Below are 22049 nucleotides of genomic sequence, written 5' to 3'. Positions count from 1 at the left end.
GGATGACTCTCTTTGCCTCAACTGCTGTGTGTGGCTGGGACGGTGTAGTATGTACCACGAAATGTGCAAATTGTGCCTGTGCGCAGTAACAGTATAAGGCCATATCAGGGGCAGATGGACTGTCCTATTCAAGTGGAAGAGTCAGCGTTTTCCACTTGACTCTTGCCAGCTTTGCACCCAAGCAAGAGTCGGAAGATTAGTTCGGAGGTACTGTACCATCAAGGGAATGGGGATATTGATTAAAAGGAATAAGAATTTGGGGAGGGTGACCAGTTTTGCAATAGAGATCTTCTGAAGTAGCAACAATGGCAGTCTGGACAAGGCTGAAAGCCACTCCTCCAGCCAAATCATTCATCAACCATAGTTTTCCCTCCAATGTTCCTCCCCATTTCTGCTGATCCAGACTCCTAGGTAGTGAACTGGCTCTGAGGATATAGCAATGGAGAAACAGAGTCAAAGGAGACTCTCGAGTGAGTGAGCGGGAATATTACTGATTTAGACCAACTGATAAAGGTCTCGGAATGGCCACCAAATGCAGTGATCTCTCAAATCGTTGGAGAGCGGTAAGCCTCAGGATCACTTCTATATAAAGTAATACCATCTGCATGCATTGAGACAAGTATCCTGCAGGCGCAAAGGCAAGGCCCCTAAGTGTGTGATGTCTTAATCTAGCTGCCAGGCTTTCCATTACGATCACAAACAATATAGGTGATATTGGGCAACCCTGCCTGGTGCTCCTTGTAATGGGAAACGGAGAAGTAATACAGCCATTAATATGTAGTCTTGCACGAGGAAGTGTATAGAGGAGTTTGATCCACCCAAGGAATTTAGCACCGAACCCAAGGCAAGTTAAGAGGTGGAACAGGTAAGGCCACTCTCAGGAATCCAACATCTTTGTGTCGTCAAGGAGAATAGCAGCAGCACTGAGCTGTGGGTATATAGAGTGGAGGAGAGCGAACAAGGTGTGCAGCTTATGTGCCGTGCAGCACCCAGGGACAAAGTCAGACTGGTCAGGTCTGACCATATGCGACAGAAGAGGCAGTATCCAAGTTGTGATCTAATTGACAAGGATTTTATTATCAACATTTTCATGGAAGCTGGTCGATATGAATCTCATTGATTCGGCGGCTTGCCAGGTTTTGACAAAAAAACAAAGGTTAAAGTGATGCTATAGTTGGAAATTGGAATACTATGTTACTTTACCATAACAATATTTAGAAATTCACTGAAAAAACAATGGCTTAAGGCACGCTTTAGTTAGGTGAATGTCAGTTAAAACAAACCATTTTAAACTAACAAAACCACTGAAATTCGCCAATTCTAATTATCTCAAGCAACTATAACTTGTGCCCTAAAGTAACAATAACACACACCCTCGCATGCACTTCTAATTACCTCCCCAACACAGGGTGGTTAATGCATCTAATGTAATCACATGGAATGGGCTAGAGAAGGCTTTCTCCAGGAGGCGAAAGGGTTTGAAACTCTGTTATGGAGTGCTATCAAATGTGTCACTGTGCATCAGTGTCCAGTCAGGTCTTAGTTTGTAGAAGAAATACTTTGTTGAGCAGGTGAGTAGTTAAGTGAAAGCAAAGTCTCTCTCTCTCTCTCTCTCTCTCTCTCTCTCTCTCTCTCTCTCTCTCTCCCTCTCCCTCTCCCTCTCCCTCTCCCTCTCCCTCTCCCTCTCCCTCTCCCTCTCCCTCTCCCTCTCCCTCTCCCTCTCCCTCTCCCTCTCCCTCTCCCTCTCCCTCTCCCTCTCCCTCTCCCTCTCCCTCTCCCTCTCCCTCTCCCTCTCCCTCTCCCTCTCCCTCTCCCTCTCCCTCTCCCTCTCCCTCTCCCTCTCCCTCTCCCTCTCCCTCTCCCTCTCCCTCTCCCTCTCCCTCTCCCTCTCCCTCTCCCTCTCCCTCTCCCTCTCCCTCTCCCTCTCCCTCTCCCTCTCCCTCTCCCTCTCCCTCTCCCTCTCCCTCTCCCTCTCCCTCTCCCTCTCCCTCTCCCTCTCCCTCTCCCTCTCCCTCTCCCTCTCCCTCTCCCTCTCCCTCTCCCTCTCTCTCTCTCTCTCTCCTCTCTCCCCTCTCCCCTCTCCCCTCTCCCCTCTCCCCTCTCCCCTCTCCCCTCTCCCCTCTCCCCTCTCCCCTCTCCCCTCTCCCCTCTCCCCTCTCCCCTCTCCCCTCTCCCCTCTCTCCTCTCTCCTCTCTCCTCTCTCCTCTCTCCTCTCTCCTCTCTCTAGAACCTCTTATTGGTTCCCCATTGGTAGGTGGCTTGGAACCTCTGATTCTGCTTTGGTAGCTGGTTTGGAACCTCTGATTGGTTCCGCTTTGGTAGCTGGTTTGAAACCTCTGATTGGTTCCGCTTTGGTAGCTGGTTTGGAACCTCTGATTGATTCCGCTTTGGTAGCTGGTTTGTGGTGACTTTGTGGCTCCTGAGTAGGTGCGGTCCAGCGAGCAGATCTGACGCAGATGCTTTCAGTCAGCTGGGCTTTTTGTAGGTCTTCTCAGGGATTGGTTCACTTCACTTGTAGGTGCAGTCTGGACCCTGGATAAACTAGAAAGTCTTTCTTTTCTCTCCATATCACACCACCAAAGTGCAATTGTAGGCGTTCCCAGACTTATGCCTACTCTGGCGGGTTGGTAGTAATTCAGTGGGATTGCTGACCCTGGTTCTGTAGGTTTCTTTCCTACACTGGTGAGGAGGCCTCCTCTCTGATGGTGAACTGCAGGCTGGCTTGAGCGATTCAGCGCTTGTTGCCCACTCGAGGCCTTTGGCCTCGTATTGAGGCCTACATCTGCTTCCGTCGCCAACTAAGATGGCCACAACGCAGACATTTGGTAATGTCGAGCTTCTTTTGCGGCAGGGGAAACCAACACTGGAACAAAAAAAATGAACTGGAGATCCTCCCTCACAGTCCAGATAAACCCGTTTCATGGAGGGATAGAGGAACCTTGTATAACTGGGGTGGCGAAGTGAGCTAAAGAATGATGATGGGTTCAACCCAGATCTGTGACTGGGGGAGAGTGTCTGAAAAGATTCAGCGCTCCATTAATCATCTTCTTGTGTTTGCTAGAAGAACCTTGTATAAACCAGTCTAGCCATGATACATACATTCTACATAACACAACATACATGCGTGTCCACAACATGTTGAAGATTAAGGACCCCTGTTATGAGGTTGGACGGGATTTAGCTGCAGAGAGCTGTTAGGCTGGCAGGCTCATTCCAAGGTGGTGGGTAGAAAGATCTGTGTCCCTAAACTACAATTTCACAGCCACTGTTGTCTGTTACTGCTTAGCCTGAGGCGAGGGGGTAGCAGCCACTCACTTAGAAAGGTGGCACTTTTTTGGCGTCCCTGTCACCGGATGTAGGCAAAGGCCAGTCACAAAATCGTGTGCCCCCTGCGGGCTTCTACAATCAACAGGCCTGCTCTAGGGAAGACACAGTACTTAATATTAAAAGCACAATGGAAAGGGCGTTCCAGCTTTCCAAAGCCATGGAGAGGGCTTCCACCCCAACAACATGGGATTGCATCGCTGCTGTTGTATAATGGCAAAAGTGTGTCTGCGTTGTTGCATCTACATCACTGTACGGATGCAACAGCATGCCCTCTACAATGTTGCAGAAATTAGCGGAGTACGTTTTCTCTTGTTTAGAAGACATGTCTGCTCTTTATTCCTTCTCTGTGCAGATGTTTCATGAGCACAGATTCACAAAGAACCCCTTGTCACAGGCACGTGCACAGACTTTGCTCTTTTAAGGGCAGATGGTGTTTTTTGTGCTTTTTTCAGTGACCTCAATTCCTTTGAGGAAGCACGAGGTGGGGGTCTTGGTTCCAACCTGGATAAACCCTGCCTGGCCTTGGATTATGGAACTAGGCCAGCAGGAGCCTGGCCCAGTAGGAGTGGCATGAACTGCCATGGGGGGGAGGGGGGGGGGAGGGTTGTGGTGCTTGGAGGGATGGTAGTGTGTTGTGCACATTGGGTCCCTGGTGTGGAGGCTCACTCTGAGACTATGAATCAGCACTTCGCTTACTCTGTTTTTAGTTAAAATATGTTCTCTACCATTTCAACACATTGAACACTTAACTGGAAGGAAGCTTAAAAAAGAAGCTTCAAAAGGCTATGGAGACTTAGTACTAACTCCTCTGTCAAAAGTAATTGTTAGAGCAGACAAAGTCCAAACACATAATGATAAGAAAGGGAAATCAGTGTCTGCATATCCAATCCCTCATCCTGCAATAAAAACAAGTTTTCAAATGCAGAATGATTTTCACAATGAATGTCATTTAATCTTCTGCAGTTCCTTCTCAAATAATCCACAGTTGAAACCTAAGCAAGTGGCGAGGGAGCACCCTGACTGCCATACCATCATACAATTTGCCCAAATGCATTGTGGTAAATGCAGTGCTTGATGACACTCGCTCAGTGGAAAGTTTTTAGTTTTCACCATTGTTGGTTTATCCAGTGCAAGAATCTAGGCCTAGATTTCGACGTGGGTCTTTTATTGACCCCAGTGATCAAATGTGTGGCTACAGCAGGGTTCTTATATGTATATTTTTAAATAATCTATCCTTTGGTAAACTTTTCATCTAAAGTTCAGTCAATACTGCTTTTTGTTATCTTGCAAATTGAGCATGCGAACAGCTTTTATTTGGGCCTTCCTGTTCTTGTCGCTTCTAGAATGCTGCAGCATCTGATTTTACGCCTTTGGCACAAGGGACCATATATCGCATGCACCTGCTTCTTGGAGTTGCTACTGTATGCTAGCACATCATGAAGTTCCTCTGCTTTGAGCCACAGAGTAACCCCTGAGCTTTGTCCTCCATTCTGATGTTCAACATCTCCCCCTTGACTGCCTGCTAGTTATTTGCCTGGAGTAGCTCTGCAGGAGTTGCCTCCTAAAGCATGAGAAACCTAAAGCCATGACCAACTTGTTCTGTTCAAGCAAGAACGTTTCGGAAGAGCCTGGCTGTGGATTTGAAGTTTTTATTACAGGTGGAGGTTAAAGACCTTTGTCTTTCAAGTGGAGTTAAGTGCAGCAGCTCACGGGGTTAAAGTGCTGCAGCGCGCAGGGTCATTTTCAGCCAGTAGTATGGATTGATATGTAGAGAATGGAATGAAGTGACCGATGACAGACTCAAAAATATAATGTATAAATAGAGAGTCAATTTAAAATCAGGTATGTAATACCAATTGGCACAAAAGCGAAGTCACAAATATAAAACTTCTGCTAAAATCACAGATGCATAACAAACCACCACGACATCAGACCACATAGAACAACCAGCAATCCGATAGCAGCTTAAACATAGCATCCCAAGGTTCCTTTAGCAGCTGAAACCCTTTCAAGGCATTTTTTTTAAATATCGAAAGACAATGAATGTCGTGTAAACCTTGAGGAAGATCGTTCCCGAGTCCAAGTCTCAGCTGATTTTAGTCTTTCTATTTCCCAGCCGTGAGCAGCGGATATTCTGCACTCACACTTATTAGTTCTCAGCCTCTTAAAACATTTGTGGAAATGGTGGTGAAAAACGCCGTGATCCGGCTACCAGGGATCTCCCATCAGACTTTATTTCCCCAAAAAGAATAAGAAATCGCATATCAAATGGTAGAGATAGGACCAGCACTTAAATACAAAGAAATGCCTTGTGTCATATATAGTCTTAAAGAACGGATTAGTACCTTGAAATAAAAAATCAATTATTTTCTCAAGGTATTAGTAATTTGTAAGCACTTGTTAACCTAGTCTTTGAGTGCTGCCTCTGCCTTTTGACTTCTAATTTAATAGTTTTGCCTCTGAACTGAGCTTTGAAGTGTTGTTCAAAACCTTCCTTCTGGTTAGAGTGAACTGTGGTTTTGCAAGGTTGTAAACCCGCATGATCTCAGCCACATAACCAGTAGAAGAAGATGTAACTGTGTCCACATAAGTAAAACAATGCTTCTAACAATATTAAGGCACAGCAACATTCAACACTCACCTCTGAAGCATGGCCATATTTGTTTACATCAAAAATAATTCCAATGGTGCTACTTGGCAGTGCTTATAACTTTTTGAGCAGTTAATCTGCGGCATTAATATGACCTCCCTGTAGTAATAGTCTTGACCTGATCACTGCCCCAGTCAAAATTGACCAATTCCACGGTGCCAAGGTCTTCGGCTGAGCGAGTGAATGTGTGCGCTGTTTGTTGCATTTACCTCTGGCTCAGAGGATGGTGTACAATGGAAGTCAGTGATGACCCTCTAAGGCTGCCTGATCTCTGGTGCAGGCACGGTACCCCTTGGGGTTGCCATTCAAATAGAATGGTAGAAGGATCGTGGCCGCCGGAAGGCGGATTTTTAACCTGGTCAGCAGTATCGGGTCAGCCTGTTGTGCGTGTCTTCTGTAGCTCTCACAGACATGTGGTCCCTTTTACTGAGGACTCCCAGGAGGACCAGCGGGATCCAGTCGTCTGCATAAACTTTATTGATTTGTAGCCATCATCTGCAGTGTAAATCCCAAGGGAGTGCTTACGAGCTGCCGAGCAGGGATCCACATCTGACGAGATCCCACAATTTTGTGGACATAGCATTGCCAAGCTTAAATTGTTTGGTTTTGTCGTAAGGGCCAATCCAGAACTTTACCTCCTGCTCCCAAACAAAACGCTTCATCTGATGCACCAGAGAAATGCTGTAAAATACATCCAAAGAGATTCGAGCAGCAGCGGACCTCCCTCTGTCTCTGTGATTTAGCAGCTATCCTGCAACTGTCCATTAACTGTGGCGGGCGTCAGACCTGGAGTCCACAGCAGATTGGCAGGTTAAAGGTAACCTGGCTGACCTGGCTCACATAAGTACACAGTGATCTCAGCCTCTACGAATTTACCAACAAAAGTCCGAGTAAATACAGGACAAATCAGACTAGCCAAATAATCATGCCGGGCCAGCCCTGGGGTAGCACTGCAGCCTCTTTGTGGGTCTGGGGGTACTTGCCTCTCTGCTCGGATGCATCAGTTACCGACATTGTCTTCTACCGCTGCCACACATCGTTTTGTTTAAACGGCTGCAGGCAAAGCATTGGAGGCTTTTTTCAACTTCTAAGCTGCAGCTATGTGATGTTTAACATCACCAAAGGCCCCTATCTGGTCTCTGTCTAAAGAGGCGTACTACCCCAGGAAGCCTCTTTGATCACCTATGCACATTTACAGCCATTATGCGCGACAGAGGGCCCCTTGGTACATTTTGATTGACAGAGGGCCCCTTGGTACATTTTGCATGACTGAGGGACCTTTGATACATTATGCATGACTGAGGGTCCCTTAGTATATTCTGCTTGACTGAGGGTGCCTTAGTACATTCTACGTGATTGAGGGCCCCTTGGTACATTCTGAGTGACTTAGGGCTCCTTGGTACATTGTGCATGACTGAGGTTTCCATTAAAGATTCCTCTGATGAGAGTGGACACAACTAGGGTGACCAACTGGCCTGGATGCAAATTCAGGACAGTGAGTGTAAAAATTCAGGACAAAGGGTCAAAATTCAGGACAGAAGGTTAAAATTCAGTACAAAAATTCATCCAATAAAATTGACTATTACAGGTCTACCTTATTTCTAGCTGAAAGTGAACCCCTAGCCTTCCCCAACACTCTGTAAAACTGTCTTGTTAAATCCTATCAAGTTTAGGCAATTAATTAGCAGTCAGGTGTACTTTCAAATGCACTATTTATCACCAATAAATTGGAGAAGAACGCCCATCCCTCCTGCATGATATCGAATTGTCTGTCCTTCCTCTGTATTCACCAATGATATAGGCTAAACGTGTTTTAAAATTAGCAATTTGCCACTAATGGCCCTAAGTCATCGGTAGAAAAACCCTCACATTTATGTAAAGGTCAGTTTAAAAATTATATACAATTTACCCCATTTCTGCTGTCCCAGTTTGCTGTAAAATGCACTGTCTACCACATTATTTGAAATGTGGCACCGTACTACCCAAAGAACATGTAGTTAAGAGAGAGTGACTTTTAAAAAATAATTCTGTATGGGGATAGCTGCCATTCTGACCCTGCTGTGAGGGGAGAGATTTGATTACACTGACTCGGGGTGAGGCTGCTGCAGGCCCTTAAAATCATCGCAGGTGCGCGAGCTGGCCCCTGCAGTGAGAGTTAAAGAACTGTCAGACTGCTTACAGGGGGATAGCTCGCTCTAATTGCCTAAATTACGGACAAAAGGCATCCGCGAAGAGTTCCTCATGGACAAGAGGCCCAAATAACGGTCGGTCCGTGAAATTTACGGACGGTTGGTCACCCTAGACCAGAGGTCTTCAATCTGTGGGGCGCGACCCCAAGTGGGCCCTGGAGTCCTGGGAAGGAGGTCGCGCATTCATCAGCCTCACTTGTGCATGGTTTCCAAAACGTTTGTTTTCATTTTGGAAAATGACAGCCCTCCTGGGACAGCTAATTTTGCTCATTCAAATGCTTCATCTGAGTCTCCTGTGCTGTGTAAAGCTTTCATGCCAGGGTGCCCGGTCACCCTAAAGAAATGCAAATGTACCCTTTTAGTAAATCTGCAAGGGCAAAGGGTGCTTGGGACCCCCTGAATCAATCCTACCTTTGTGATGACAAAGATTTTTTTATTTTTTTTAGTGGTAGTGCAAATAGTTAACAACTGGGCTGTGAAGTGCTTGCTTTTAATCCTAACTGCATGAACACAGCCCTTAGTACCCCTAAGGAGGTGTTGAAGGGACAGTTATGTAAAAACAAAATTGCATTATATACCCCCTGGTATTACTAAAATCTACATTTTGGATGCACCATTTTACTGTGTCAGTCTATCTTACACTGTGTGTAATGCAATGCAAGTATAAAATAATGACTTACATATTCACAATACGTTTTGTCACTGGCTGTGACCTCATAGCACTAAAAATACACAGGTCCCCATTCTCCACTGCACCAACCAAAATGTAATTGTGTGGCTCCCTGGTAACACACGGACCTTTGCAGTGCATTAACTAATAGAGATTTAATAATATACTACAGTGCATTTCCCAACGAGTAACAACTTTGTAAACGTATTTTTCATTTACGCTGCCCATTAATTTATATGCAGGTACTTGATGGTGAAAGACCTAAAAAATATACAGAATATTTTGGAACTTATTTATGAGAGGCTTGAGCCACCAGAGCATAACTTTTTTTGATGCTCTGGCGGCGCAAGTGCCTCAACCATACCTATGAGGCAGTGCACAGTCACCCTGCATGGCTTTGCATTGCCTCATAGATATGGAGTTGGACAAAGCAGCATAAGTCACTGTGTTGCCTTACTCTGCGTCAAGGAGATGTTCCATAGGCGTTGCACGGGGGTTCCCACGAAACACCCATGGATTTTGATGAAGCTCGATATGTACAAAATCATGTAAACCTGGGGCAGCGCCAAAATTGTATACCTCCCCAGCGGAGGCGTAACAAGGAGAAATGTTTTTATTTCTTCTTGTGTTTTTACACTTTCAATGTGTGCTGCATTCTGCAGCTCACATACAAAGCGGAAAAAGCCTCCTGGGATGGTTTTTGTGAAAGAAGGTGCCCCTTCCTGCACAAAATCAATCCTGCGTATGTTGGTGCAAGTCAGCAATTTGTGCTCCAACTCAAGGGGAAAGGACCGGTGTTTCATAAATATGGTGCATTCCTGCCCTTTCACATTGGTGTAGGGCAGTGCCGCAAGAAGACTTGTGGAGCTGCCCTACACCAATCCTCATAAATAAGGCCCTTTGTTTTTAGCCACGCTCACTGACCTTTGGTTTGCCAAATAAGGGTTAATGCTATTTTCCCGCTGTAAAAATGATTTACTATTAGAATTGGGGGCGTTAATGGTTGTCGATGATAAGTACCAGGCTCTAGAACTTTTTGCCAGGAGGGGGTCCTTACGCCTAAAAATGTTTGACAAGGGGCTCTCGGCATCAAAACGTTTGAAGAACTCTGCCCTAGACACAACACTGGTGGCCGCTCTAGGGTGTGCAGTAACCCTAGGAAGTAGGTTGGCTGCTGATGGCGGAGGCGTATGACCTGTTCCCTAAGTGCAGATACATCAAGACTGGCTGATATACTTGGGTATTCCTTACTGTAATGACGTGGACGTGATAAGGATGCAGGAAACTCTTCACGTGGTGGGCCTTAATGCATCGGTCTTAAGTTCCAGTTGTTTTATCTGAGACAGTCAGTCACATCGACCCTCAGTATGAGCTGGTGGTAGGTATTTTGTGCGGTGATTCCCAGGGACCGGAAGCTATGATAGCTGGCATCCCCACAACACATTCCAGCAATCATGCGATTTGTCCGCAGAATGGGGAATAACCGCTCACAACAGGAGATACAAGGTGAAGTGCATTACTATACAGTTTGCACTGAGGGGAAAGTGGCCGCAGGTACGAAGAAAAGTGGGGGTGGTTGGTGTGCTAGAGTGTCTTGGGAGGCTTCTGCCTGCTCCCCACCTCGCCCCGTGCGGCTGCAGGGGCGGGGCTTTGCTGCTGCAGTAAAGTCTGGTCTGCTGTCACTGGGCCTGGGTATATCGGGGCCGCAATTTGCGGACCCGTTCATTCCGGGCCTGGAGACACTATGAACACCGAATACAAAATTGATCGGAGTTCTCGTTCTGGGTGAGATACCCGCATTCGTAACGAGGACCAATGTAGCCAAAGTGCGCATCCATCATCACTGTCTGCCTATCACGTCCTCTCTCTTTGTGTGACAACCCCCAGTACTCTCCTGTTCCCCTCCCCCCTGTGACTCCCTAGTTTCATCTTCTCCCACCCCCCTCCCCAAATCCCCAATGGGCTTCATTGAACATCTTTCTCCTCAATGGAGCGTTTTCATTCTCGCAAGCGACCTCCTTGCTTCCTAAACTTGCCCAGCCCCATCCGGCGCCCCGTGACTTCATACCCCTACAGCCACATGGCACCCCCCTATGCCATTGGTGCTTTACCCTTGGAGATGCCTCTTTCCCATGTCCCCTCTGCCCATCCCTAGTCTGCCCCAACTCCTCCCTCGCATAGTGGGTCCTGTGTCCCTTGGGACCTTCTTAGCGACCTCACTCCTGCACGCCTAGTTGACTTTGTGCCCCTTGTATCCCCCTCTGCATTTTTAGCTCTCATCACAGTCCATGACTTTTGACCTCATCCCTTGGTGCCCTCCATGCCCCCAAGTGACTTCATTGCCCCTTGTAGCACGTGAACCAGGTGCCTGCTGTATTAACCCCTCGTGGTCTCTGCATCCCTGGTGACTTGTGTGTCCCTGGTGACCTCCACACATGAACAGAATGCCAATTTTCTAGCTTCTCTGGTTATTCCTTCATCTCCCAAACCCCGCTGAGAGAAGCTGGAGGAAAGATTTTTCTCCCACTCAGGAAAAAGTAGTACAGGGACAATATTAAATTCTACAAAGTTGAAATAAAAAAAGTCCAAGCTCAATACTTTGGTGAAAAAATAGCTGGTGCAGTTAATTCTGACTTTTACCATTGTTAAACTCCTGAAAGCCTCTGACCCCTCAGACACCCACGAGGCCACTGATTGTTGCTGCAACAAACTTGCTGACTATTTTTCTAACAAAATTCAAACTATTTGTCGTTCCTTCCCCGACCCTTCTCCTACCCCCCTAACGGAGGAATCGAATGTCGGTAGCAAAGAATATTCATTAAATATGTTCTACCTCCCATTTGACAAAGGAGCATTTAAAGCTATCTGTGCATCAATTAAGAGTGGATCTCCCAGAGACCCTGCCCCCTTTAATGTTTGGAAACTAGCGGCTGAATCAGTCGGTCCTATAATAATGGACCTGATCAATGCCTCGCTTTCCTCTGGGGTGGTCCCCCCCCCCCTCCTGGAAAAAGGCGTTGGTAAAAGCATTACTGAAAAAAACGAGTTTAGACCCTGACTGCCTCAGTAATTTCCGACCCATTTCGTTACTTCCCGGGGTTAGTAAAAGGGCAGAAAGGCACGTCAACCAGATACTTTCCAGACACTTGGAAGCAGGTAACCTTCTGCACGTGTCCCAAACCGGGTTTCAACCGGGCCAAAGGACTGAAACTGCCCTATTGGCAGTCGTGGAAGACTCCAGAAAGATTCTGAATGCAGGAGGTTCTCTGGCCGTGCTACTCTTAGATCTTAGCGCGGCCTTTGACACGGTGAACCACCGTACTTTAGTCCAACGCCTCCAAAACATGGGCTTATCTGGAGTCGCTCTACACTGGCTGCGATCCTTCCTGGAGGACAGATATTTTCAAGTATTTGAAGGCAAGGTCATGTCAAGCCCCCGGCCCCTCCACTGTGGGGTGCCCCAGGGCTCATCATTGAGCCCAACTCTCTTTAATATTTACATGGCCCCTCTTGTGGATATCGTCCTCCCCTTTGGGGTACATATTGTCACTTATGCGGACGACACCCAATTGGTGGTCACCTTAAACCATAAGGACCGAGCCCCCACCCGTCTCAGCCCTTGCCTTGAAGAAGTGACTAGATGGATGCAACTTTCCCATTTAAAACTCACGGGAGATAAAACCGAGCTTATGCTCCTTGGTCATTCCTCCCCTTCTGAGGTAGCTCTCTCGTGGCCAGTATGTATGGGTCCCGTCCCGGCACCTAAACCGGAGATAAAGAGCCTCGGTTTCTGGCTGGACTCTGAGCTCTGCTTTAAATCTCAAGCTAGAAGGGTTGTCGCATCGTGCTTTGGCATACTAAGAATGTTGCTTAATGTACTCCCTTTGCTACCCGCTCAAGCAAGCTTGTAGTCCAAGCGCTTATTCTATCTCTCCTGGATTACGGAAACACCCTGTATCTAGGCGCTCCTTGCTTGGTCCTGGCTAAGCTTCAAACGATGCAAAATTGTGCTGCCAGGACACTCATGGGCACCCGGAGTCACCAATCAGCAAAGCCGGCTTTAAGGGCTTTTCATTGGCTCCCAGTGCGTGAAAGAGTCCAATTCAAAGCCCTGTGTGTTGCCCACAGGCTGATTGGAGGAAAAGGACCTGCTATTATTTCCTCTTTGGTCCAGCCATACAATGTAAACAGGCAACTATGCTCAAATGACCTTCGTCTGGCTCTCGTTACCAGAATTAAGGAGGCTAGAAGCGGCGGCCGCCTTTTCTCATATAACGCCGCCAAGCTTTGGAACTCTCTCCCGCTTCAATTAAGAAAGGAACCCAATTACATGACATTCCGTAGGATGCTTAAAACCTGGCTTTTCCCTAAATAATTCCTGGGCACTTTTCCGAATAACGTTGCTGCTGCCTGATAATGTCCGCAGCGCTGGGATGCCTCCGGGTAACCACGTGCTTTACAAATTATGTTTTCATTTCATTTTATTGTCTTTGACCCAACCATCCCTGATGACCTCCTTATTCCCAGGTATCTTCTTTAGCCATTGGCCCCTTATGCTCTTTTCCCTCTGTCCCTCGCCACAACTGTCCGTAACTTTCTCGGTTACAGATAATTCCGCCCTTCACTCCTCCTTGTCCTTACCAGCTTCTTATCCCTTACCCACTGATTCTCCTTAATCCTGTCATTGACTTGCCCATCCCCACTGTTGAACTAAGGTGGTGTTCATTTTTTACCCGGATCACCTACTGCCCTGATGACCTTTGATGATCTTTACTGCTGATCCATGCTCTGCCCTGGTCACTTCCTTGGCCAATTGACCTCCGAGATGCTCTTTTCTTTGGTGCATGTTATCGCTTTTCCCCTCAGCCTTGGTTATCTATGTTCTTGTTCCCTCTGGCCCTGGGCTCTTACAATTAATTCGCTGTAGGCAATTTCTGCGCACCTCTTACTGATCCATGCCAACTCTGTCCCTAGTCACTTTTTCCCAACCTGTACTCTGATCCTGTTTCCTCTGTTCCTCACTGTTTCCTTGTCCCCCCAGCTATGGTGACCTTTTCTCCCTCACTGACCATTGTTTGAAGGTCAGTTCCTCCTGGCATCTCTTAGCTCTGCCTTGGTGACTTCCTCTGGTTGTTTACAGCTTGGAGCTCCCCTCTGGTCACCTTCCTCCTCCTGGTCCCTGCTGTGGTCTCCATCTCTGCTCCCCTTTGATGCTCTCCTTTCCCTCTCATCCTTCACAGCTTGGGACCCGCTCCTTCCTCATCATGGGCAAGCAGAACAGCAAACTGCGGCCGGAGATGCTCCAGGACCTGCGCGAGAACACCGAGTTCTCGGACCATGAGCTGCAGGAGTGGTACAAGGGCTTCCTCAAAGACTGTCCCTCTGGCATCCTCAACGTGGAGGAGTTCAAGAAGATCTACGCCAACTTTTTCCCTTACGGCGACGCCTCAAAGTTCGCAGAGCACGTCTTCCGCACCTTCGACACCAACGGGGATGGGACCATAGACTTCCGGGAGTTCATCATTGCACTGAGTGTCACCTCGCGGGGCAGGCTCGAGCAGAAGCTCCAGTGGGCGTTCAGCATGTACGACCTGGACGGCAATGGGTACATCAGCCGGGACGAGATGCTGGAGATTGTGCAGGTAAGTCTGTCCGAAGCTGCTGTGGGATGTGTGGAAGGGATTGTACTGTGGGGCTACAGGCAGGGAACTGAACCTTGCATGATGTACCGCCATGGAACCGAGCCTGGAGGACTGCGTCCAGGTTCATGAATGAGCCAGGGATGGGACGGGCCAGGCAGGTAACCACGCCTCAGCTCGAAGCTTCACCCCAAGGATATTATTACCACCATATGGCAAAATTGACATGAGAAAAACACTTTTTACAGCCTCACAGATTTCACGCAGCAAGTACTTTACGCAGGGAAACACTTCACCAAATAGTCACGAGATCTCACCTGTGGGTTTTTATTTTTTACCTTGCTGCAGAAATCTAACCCCTTGAACCTGGTTTTAGTTAAATACATTTTGTTGAAACAAGTATACATGGAACAAGTATTGACAAAGTCAATAGGTGTGGTGTGGGCAGTGCTGATATGTTTTTCAATGTTATGAAAACTTTATTTTTGGGGAGCGGCTGGGCCCTCACCTATGCAGGAACAATTGGCTAAACGCAAAAACATTTTTTGTCTCAAAGGACATGTTTTCATAGTAGTTGTGGGCACTAAAGGTAACTACTTTGTGTGTGGATGTGTTCAGCAGAATGCTAACACTTACAGTGAAGTTAACCAGTGGCTGAAGGGGGCTGACCCATTGATCCATACAGTATGCTGTAGTTGGCAAAATAAAATGCAAATGACACAACAAAATACCAGTGAATGGAGAGGGCTATCGGAAAGCCCTAATAAGTAAGTGTGTTATGCATACAATTTTAATACAATCAGAAGGTTTTGGCTGACGCCATAACTAAAAATGCCTAGGCATAAACCATAAACGCAAATGGGCTGAGTAAAATATGCTATGTATTACTATCCTACCAGGAGGAGACGGCTATCATGAATCTCTCATTAGTTATTGACCCTCCCACGCTCAGCAATGGTAATAAATAGCATAATACACTGATTTAAGAAATACATTAAGTTATATATATCTCTTTCGGTATATCTAAACCGATTTTGAGCTTGAGGCAGTGGTAGTAAGCCTCAACTCTCAGTGGAAATTAACATTGTGGAAACTAAGTCATCAAGTAGTACAACTAAAGAGCAGAGGACATTTTCTGGTGTGTTCTTAATAATCTTTGCTAGGCCTCTTTAGATCCTTGCCTCCGATGACTGTCTCCACTTATAAATCCAGCAAAGGATGTATGCGTAAAATGTGACCTCTTCCGGAATAGTCAGCTTCATGGTATTCATATGCCCTCTCCTGGCCAATTTCAGGAAATGCATGTAGCTCTTGCAGAATGCATACACAATTAGTTGGGTCTGTTTTAATGACGCAAAAACCAAAGGAAATGATGGACGGAGTGTTGAACATTGCAAGCACTCACCCCCAGTCAACTGATCTGGGTTTAATCCATCACCATTCTGAAGACTGCTGAAATGCCAGAAACCGGTCCTAGGAAGCTTGTTTCCAGTCCAGGGAAGACATGGCTTGGCAGTTCGGGCTGGACTGTTCCCATGAGGCACAGGGTCAGACTGATTTGCATATGGCCATGTCTGAACTGGGGTGGCAGAGTGGGCTAAAGAACGGTGATGGATTAAACCCAGATCAGTTGACTGGGGGTGAGTGTTTGCAATGTTCAACACTCCGTCCATCATTTCCTTTGGTTTCTGCTCTGTTTAAATGACGACATAACTTTCTCCCAATTTTTATGTAAAAAGCTAAATATAGTGAGCAAGCTAAATGCTGTAATGGGTCTTGAGGGTATTTACTCTAATAAATGTAAACAAAAACTGATATGAAGCAGTGCTTGGCAGTTTATCATTATATTATAAATAGTTGGTATGCTAAACCACGAAATTGAACCAAAAATTTCAAATGTTTGACAAACCTGTGTACAAAAAAACAAAAATATATTGTGGTAAACTCTTCGGTGGAGGTTTGTAGTTTATACATCGACCAATCAATTTCGACAAAAAGTGTTATTTTTAACTCTTATTTTCCCACATGAACATACTTGACATTTCATACATTCTAAACGCTATTGTCAGAATGTCATTGGTTTTGAGAGATGGCTATGAAATGCTTCTGGCATGGTCCTGCGGTGTTCTCTAGCCTCCGCCCTCAGTTTAATGACCCCAGATGTACACTTTAGCCGAGCACTGGGCTAAACTTTATATATTCACTAACCATCATTCTGTAAACTAACGTATAGGCTAGTTCCATGATATACAGAGTAGGGATTAGTGCCGCTTTCTAGGGTTGCACCCCGTGTAGCATGTGACTGACTCCCTCTATGTGTACAGTTTTTATCGCAACTGATCTACATTTATGCAAGTACATATATGCTATCTGTCTGTCAAACCAAGCCAAAAAGCAACCGGGCCCTATCGGGGACCAAAGCAATCAACGAGAGGTTGGGGGTGTTGTCATGTTCTGAGAGCAGGGGTGCACTACTACTGTTGTAGGTGAATCTTCTGCTGTGCCACAGGTGGTTTGTACCCTCTGCTACTTTTTAGTTTGTATGCCTCTTTTGTCAGGCCTTAGTTTGCATGGTGTTTTTTTTTAATTGGTGGTAGTTTCTAAGTTTGGACCTCTTGCTGGTCCTTAGCATGGGATTACCTCCACTGGTCTTCAAATTGTATGCCCCGGATGGATACTTTTAACTGCAGATTCCTCGCCTTTGAATACTTGCAGGTGTCAGGCAGGATGCATATATGGTTTTTTTTAATAGCAGTACTCCTGCACACCCGAGGTGGTGTCGTGCAGCTTGACGTTGGCTCCATTCCGCCCCAGATGTGATGGCACTGAGCCACATGTAAGCTTCACCCCTGCAAACTGATGTCCGTTCCTGTCTTTCCACACCTTAGGACACGGAGCTGGAGCTCCGCTTCCATTTGTGGCTGTTTTCTAAAAACGATTCCCAGCGTGCTAAGGAACAATGTCCCCACCAAAAACGATGGGTTCCAAGTCCTGCCATGACTGCAGGAAGCAGAGGTCCCCAGACCGCATGAGGTGTGTCTTTGGTGTCTGGGTATAGGACTCTATTCTAAGTTGTGTGAGAAGTGTATCCTCATGCACCCAAAGGCGATCCAAGCCCGGGAGGCAAAGTTGGATGCCTCTGCACATGAGATATTGCAGCCTTCTTGTAGGCGTAACTCCTGGTCGTGAATCCAGACCCTGTCCCAGTCCTGATCAGTGGCGGCTCCTCCGCAAAGGCGGGGGAGCGTCGCCCCACTGCTTTGAAGTAGTGAAAGAAAGGAAAAATAAAATGATTAGAACATAATGTTCTTATTTTATTTTGTCCTGCTGTGGCAGCTTTTCTCACAGAGCAGGGCAGGGGAGGAGTGGTAGCACGCTCCAAAGTGCTCAATGACTGTTGTGATTGGTCAGGGGAGCCTGGGTGCCTGCTTCCTGTTCCATTCCTTACGCAAGGAGGGATGTGTCCTTAAAGTACATTTTTATCTTTTATTTTTTTAAGCCCTTTACCCCTCTCCACCCCCTAACACCCCCCCCCAACCCCCCCGATTTGTGCTGGCCAATATTGGTCCTCATGCCACTTCCGGGCCTTTCAACTTTGTGCTCAGAGTCCTCTGGTAAGTTAAAGTCCAATTCCAAATGGAAACATAAGAAAGTGAAGCAGGACTCGACCCCTATGCTTCCACTCTGGCTCCAAAGAGTATGTGTGATGGCGCCACAATGTCAGTTGCATTCCTTTGTGATTCACGGTCATGGAAGCCCTTACTCAGTTGGTCCTAATGTACCACAAATGTCCTGAGCCATCATTGTCTCTGCAGCAATTCAAGGCCTTTAAAGAGGCCATGCTTTAAATTTTCAGTGCTCCTTTGGTTTCCTCTGGCATGCCTTCAGATCCCCACAGGAACCGCAGAGGCCTCTTGTCTGGTTGCCATCAGTGAATCCCTCCCTGGCACCATATATCTCCTTGGCACCAGTTACTGAGCTTCTAACGTCACCAGTACAGACTTCTACTGCGCCCTGCGGTTCGGAGGGCAGCTAAGCCACTAGAACGACAGATGTTATCTATTGACACTGAAACTAATGTTCTGACAGAAATCCTGCAGCATGAACCAGCAACATCTGAGCCCTTACTTCCTTTTAATGATGCTCGCATAGATACTTTGATGGCTACTTAATCAAAACCATGTTCTTGCCTGCCTGTGAATAGGTAGGGGGCAGAAGTCCTAGACCGATGCCTGGTGACACCGATGCTTTCACCAAGCACCTCACTCCAGAAAGCCCTATTTTGAAGGTCTCAACTACTAAATTAATTCAAACTCCTTTCCAACCACCCCTCCAGAGAGGGAATCTGAGAAGATTGATACTTTGGCAAGTGCATGTTTTCATCTGCCAATCTGGTACTGCGGTCCATGAATACAGTTTGCCTATTGGGCCACTACAGACATGCTCTTTGGGACACGGTCAGTGATATCTAGCAAACTGTTTCAGAAGGTCAAGATCCTAGAGCCACTTTGGTCCAAATGATTCAATATGGGCAGGACTCACACAAATGTTATTTCTGCTGGTAACCCAGATTTCCTGGGTAGGGTGGTTGGCACCAGTTGGTGTCATTCGTAGGCATGTGTAGATACCATCCACTGGATTCCCTGGGGATGTTCAGACTTCCCTAATGGACATGTCCTTTGATGGGTCCTCAACTCTGCGTTTGATTTGCTGTGTCAAGTGCTAGATATCATTCTTACTGCCAGGATTCCTTCCATAAAATGTGTTTGTTAGGAACTGAGATACATTTGTATCCTTGTGTGGTGTTCGTAACACTGGCCCCTTACAGGTGAACCTATTGGACGTCCTCTTGTTTGTCTGGTCTTTGGCCCTGCAAAGCTTTCAAGTGGGAACTATGAAAGGCTATTTGTTGAACCTTACGCCGTTTCTAAGTTTTCCTGACTAACTGTCCTTGTTAAAATTACCTGTTGTGATGAGATTTGTTAAAGGTTTTACACACACGTTCCCATGCAAAGCATTTGTGATGCCACAGTGGACCATGAGCTTGGTCTGGACATTACATATGTATTCGCCCTTCGAGTCTACACAACTTCTCGCTGCATCTCCAGACCCTGAAGACTGTTTTCACTTATTCAACAAGCTGACGTAATGCAATGAGGAACTTCTGCCACTTTCAGTGCATCCCCACATGTACCACCTTCTTCCAAGACAGGTTGTTGCTGAGGACACGGGCAGACTTCCTACTGAAAGTTGTGACTCCCTTCCCTTCCATGCCGGGCAATCCATCACTCCAGCTCCTTCTCACCTCTTGAAAGAGTAGGAGAGGCTCAAATAGTTGGAATCCAAAAGGGCCTAAAGCTTTTTACATTGACTGTACCGACGACCACTGAGAGGGGGAGAAGTTGTTTTGTGGTGTTCTCTTAGAAAGGAAAGGGAAGAACATACAGAAGAGGACATTGTAGAAGTGGCTAGTCCTCAGCATTAACATCTGCTATGCAGTGACCAAGAAGCAGCCTCCGGATGCTCTGAGAGCCCATTTCACCACGGCTAAGGCTACCACCATGCAGGCCCGTGAAGTGCCTGTCCTTGACATCTGCCAGATAGTGACATGGCCGTCAGTCCATACGTTCACAAAGCACTACTGCCTTGACAGCCAGGTTAGATGGAAAAGGACCCTCAGCCTGCCTGGTCCAGAAAGACTTTTTGGTCTGAGCCCACTCAACAGACCCCGACCTGGTGGGTAGTGCTTTGGTATCTATTCTAATCTGTGGTTAGAAGTATCCATATAAAGTACAAGTTAGTTTTGGTAACACTGGTGAATATGCAATCTAACTGCAGATTCCTCACTGTCCTCCCATCTCCCTGTTCTGTAGAATAGTCTTTTAAACATGTAAATAGTTCCCAGGTTATATCCAGCACACTGTTGTCAACAATTGTTAGCTGAGAATAAGAAACTGGTGTCCGCACACGGGGTGGAGTTTATAAGCCGTTCTGCTTCATCACTGCCGGAGCAGTGTGGAGCGAATGCTGAGCTGCATGACACCACCCCTGCTGTGAAAAAATCCCCTGATCAAATCTGGCACCTGGGGAGTATTCTAAGGTGAGGAGTGTGCGGTTAGATAGAGTATCCATTAGAAAAAGTGTTATTGAATGCGAGTAACTCGTTCATCTACTATTTATTTGACTTGATAAAGCACTTTTATTCAAAGTTAATATTTGTTTCATTTGTAACTACCTCCTGCCAGCTCTTTGTGTGTTAGTGAGTCTTCACACCGTATCTGGCGGGGCCCGGTATCCTCAAGTTTTAGTGTAAGGAATTTGGTGTGGGGATGTTCTTCATGTCTTTATTTATAAGCAGTTTTCCTTTTGTGTGTGTTTTAGGTCATTGTGTATTAATCTTTGGTTGCTTTTATCCCTCCTCTTTACTCTTCCCTGTTTCAGGCCATTTACAAGATGGTGTCTTCTGTAATGAAGATGCCAGAAGATGAGTCCACTCCAGAAAAAAGAACAGAAAAGATCTTCCGCCAGATGGACACAAACAATGACGGTAGATTGAATATGGGGTGGCAAAGGGCACTGGGCGCTCAAGGGAGCAGAGTTGTTGGGGGTGGAAACTGGTCTGGTGCAGAGGGGTAGTTATTCCAGGGCACAGTGGTGATGCTGCGTGTGCAGATGAGCCAGTTTTCCTTCATTATGTTACAGGTATCTCCTTTAATTTATTGTGGTCAAAGGATCGACTCTGCGAAAACTCGCACAAAAATGTTGTATTGCCTCCCTGAAGACCCTACTTGCATTCAAATGGGGCCCTACTTGCATTGTCCCATTGGACGACATTGAGAGAACATTCTGGGTTGTTTCTGGGGGCTCCCCGTGCACTGCCCCCTCTGGGGCCTCTTTTATTAATGGTTTGTATAGAGTAGACCCTGTCATTAAAATGTCAGATCGCTTTGGAAGTTCATTGAACTCAGGGAAAGAGACAGACTGCATCCTTACTCCAGTCTTGATACCTTACCACCTATGGGTGTATTTGTTGGTTTTGTATAACTTCCCTTTGCAGTGTCCCCTCTGGGGCCCCTCCTTTACATGGTCTCCTCTGGTATCATTCTTTACACTCCCCACTGGGGAAACCTACTTGCACCACTCTGTCTATGCTTTTAGTAATGCCCCGCATGGAAGTCTCGGGGAGATATTCAAGTAATCCTGCATACATCAGTTCTTTTAGTAGTGAGAAATGTGTTTGCTGTCAGTTAGCAAATCCTTGCCCCCTAATCCTTAGAAATTTGTTTATCTGTAATTGCAATTTCCCAGCATTTGCCTTGCATAGATTTACATTTTGTGGTAACATGTTCTCTAGTCAGACAGCTGCCCAGAAGTTAGTCCGGTAGAATGAAGTGTCAGTGGGATTCAAGCAATGGAATGCTGCCAAAATCTACCTTTTGTCCTACTGTCCACCCCACTTCAGACTTTACTTCCCTGATTAATTTTTACACTTGCAATCTCTCTTTATGCAAGACTGAGACCACTGAGAGATCTGTAAAGTGCTCCACTCCCCTGTGGCTAAGTCCGAGATATTG

The 22049-nt window shown here is 46.5% G+C and overlaps 1 protein-coding gene across 7 annotated transcripts in view; it reads left to right on the top strand.

The window, feature by feature from the left end:
* HPCA (hippocalcin) overlaps window positions 1-22049 on the top strand; it is a 126653-nt gene that overhangs the window by 75596 nt on the left and 29008 nt on the right. For all 7 annotated transcript variants that reach the window (XM_085648370.1, XM_085648371.1, XM_085648372.1 and 4 more), the window contains exons 3-4: window positions 14077-14478; window positions 20917-21022. In XM_085648370.1, coding sequence (XP_085504496.1) covers window positions 14101-14478; window positions 20917-21022 — 484 coding nt within the window. In that variant the 5' untranslated portion in view covers window positions 14077-14100. The remainder of the gene's footprint in view (window positions 1-14076; window positions 14479-20916; window positions 21023-22049) is intronic.

The sequence above is a fragment of the Triturus cristatus genome, chromosome 3_2, assembly GCF_964204655.1.
Source record: "Triturus cristatus chromosome 3_2, aTriCri1.1, whole genome shotgun sequence".
Classification (NCBI taxonomy): Eukaryota; Metazoa; Chordata; class Amphibia; order Caudata; family Salamandridae; genus Triturus; species Triturus cristatus.
This window is presented reverse-complemented; position numbering and strand designations above follow the sequence as displayed.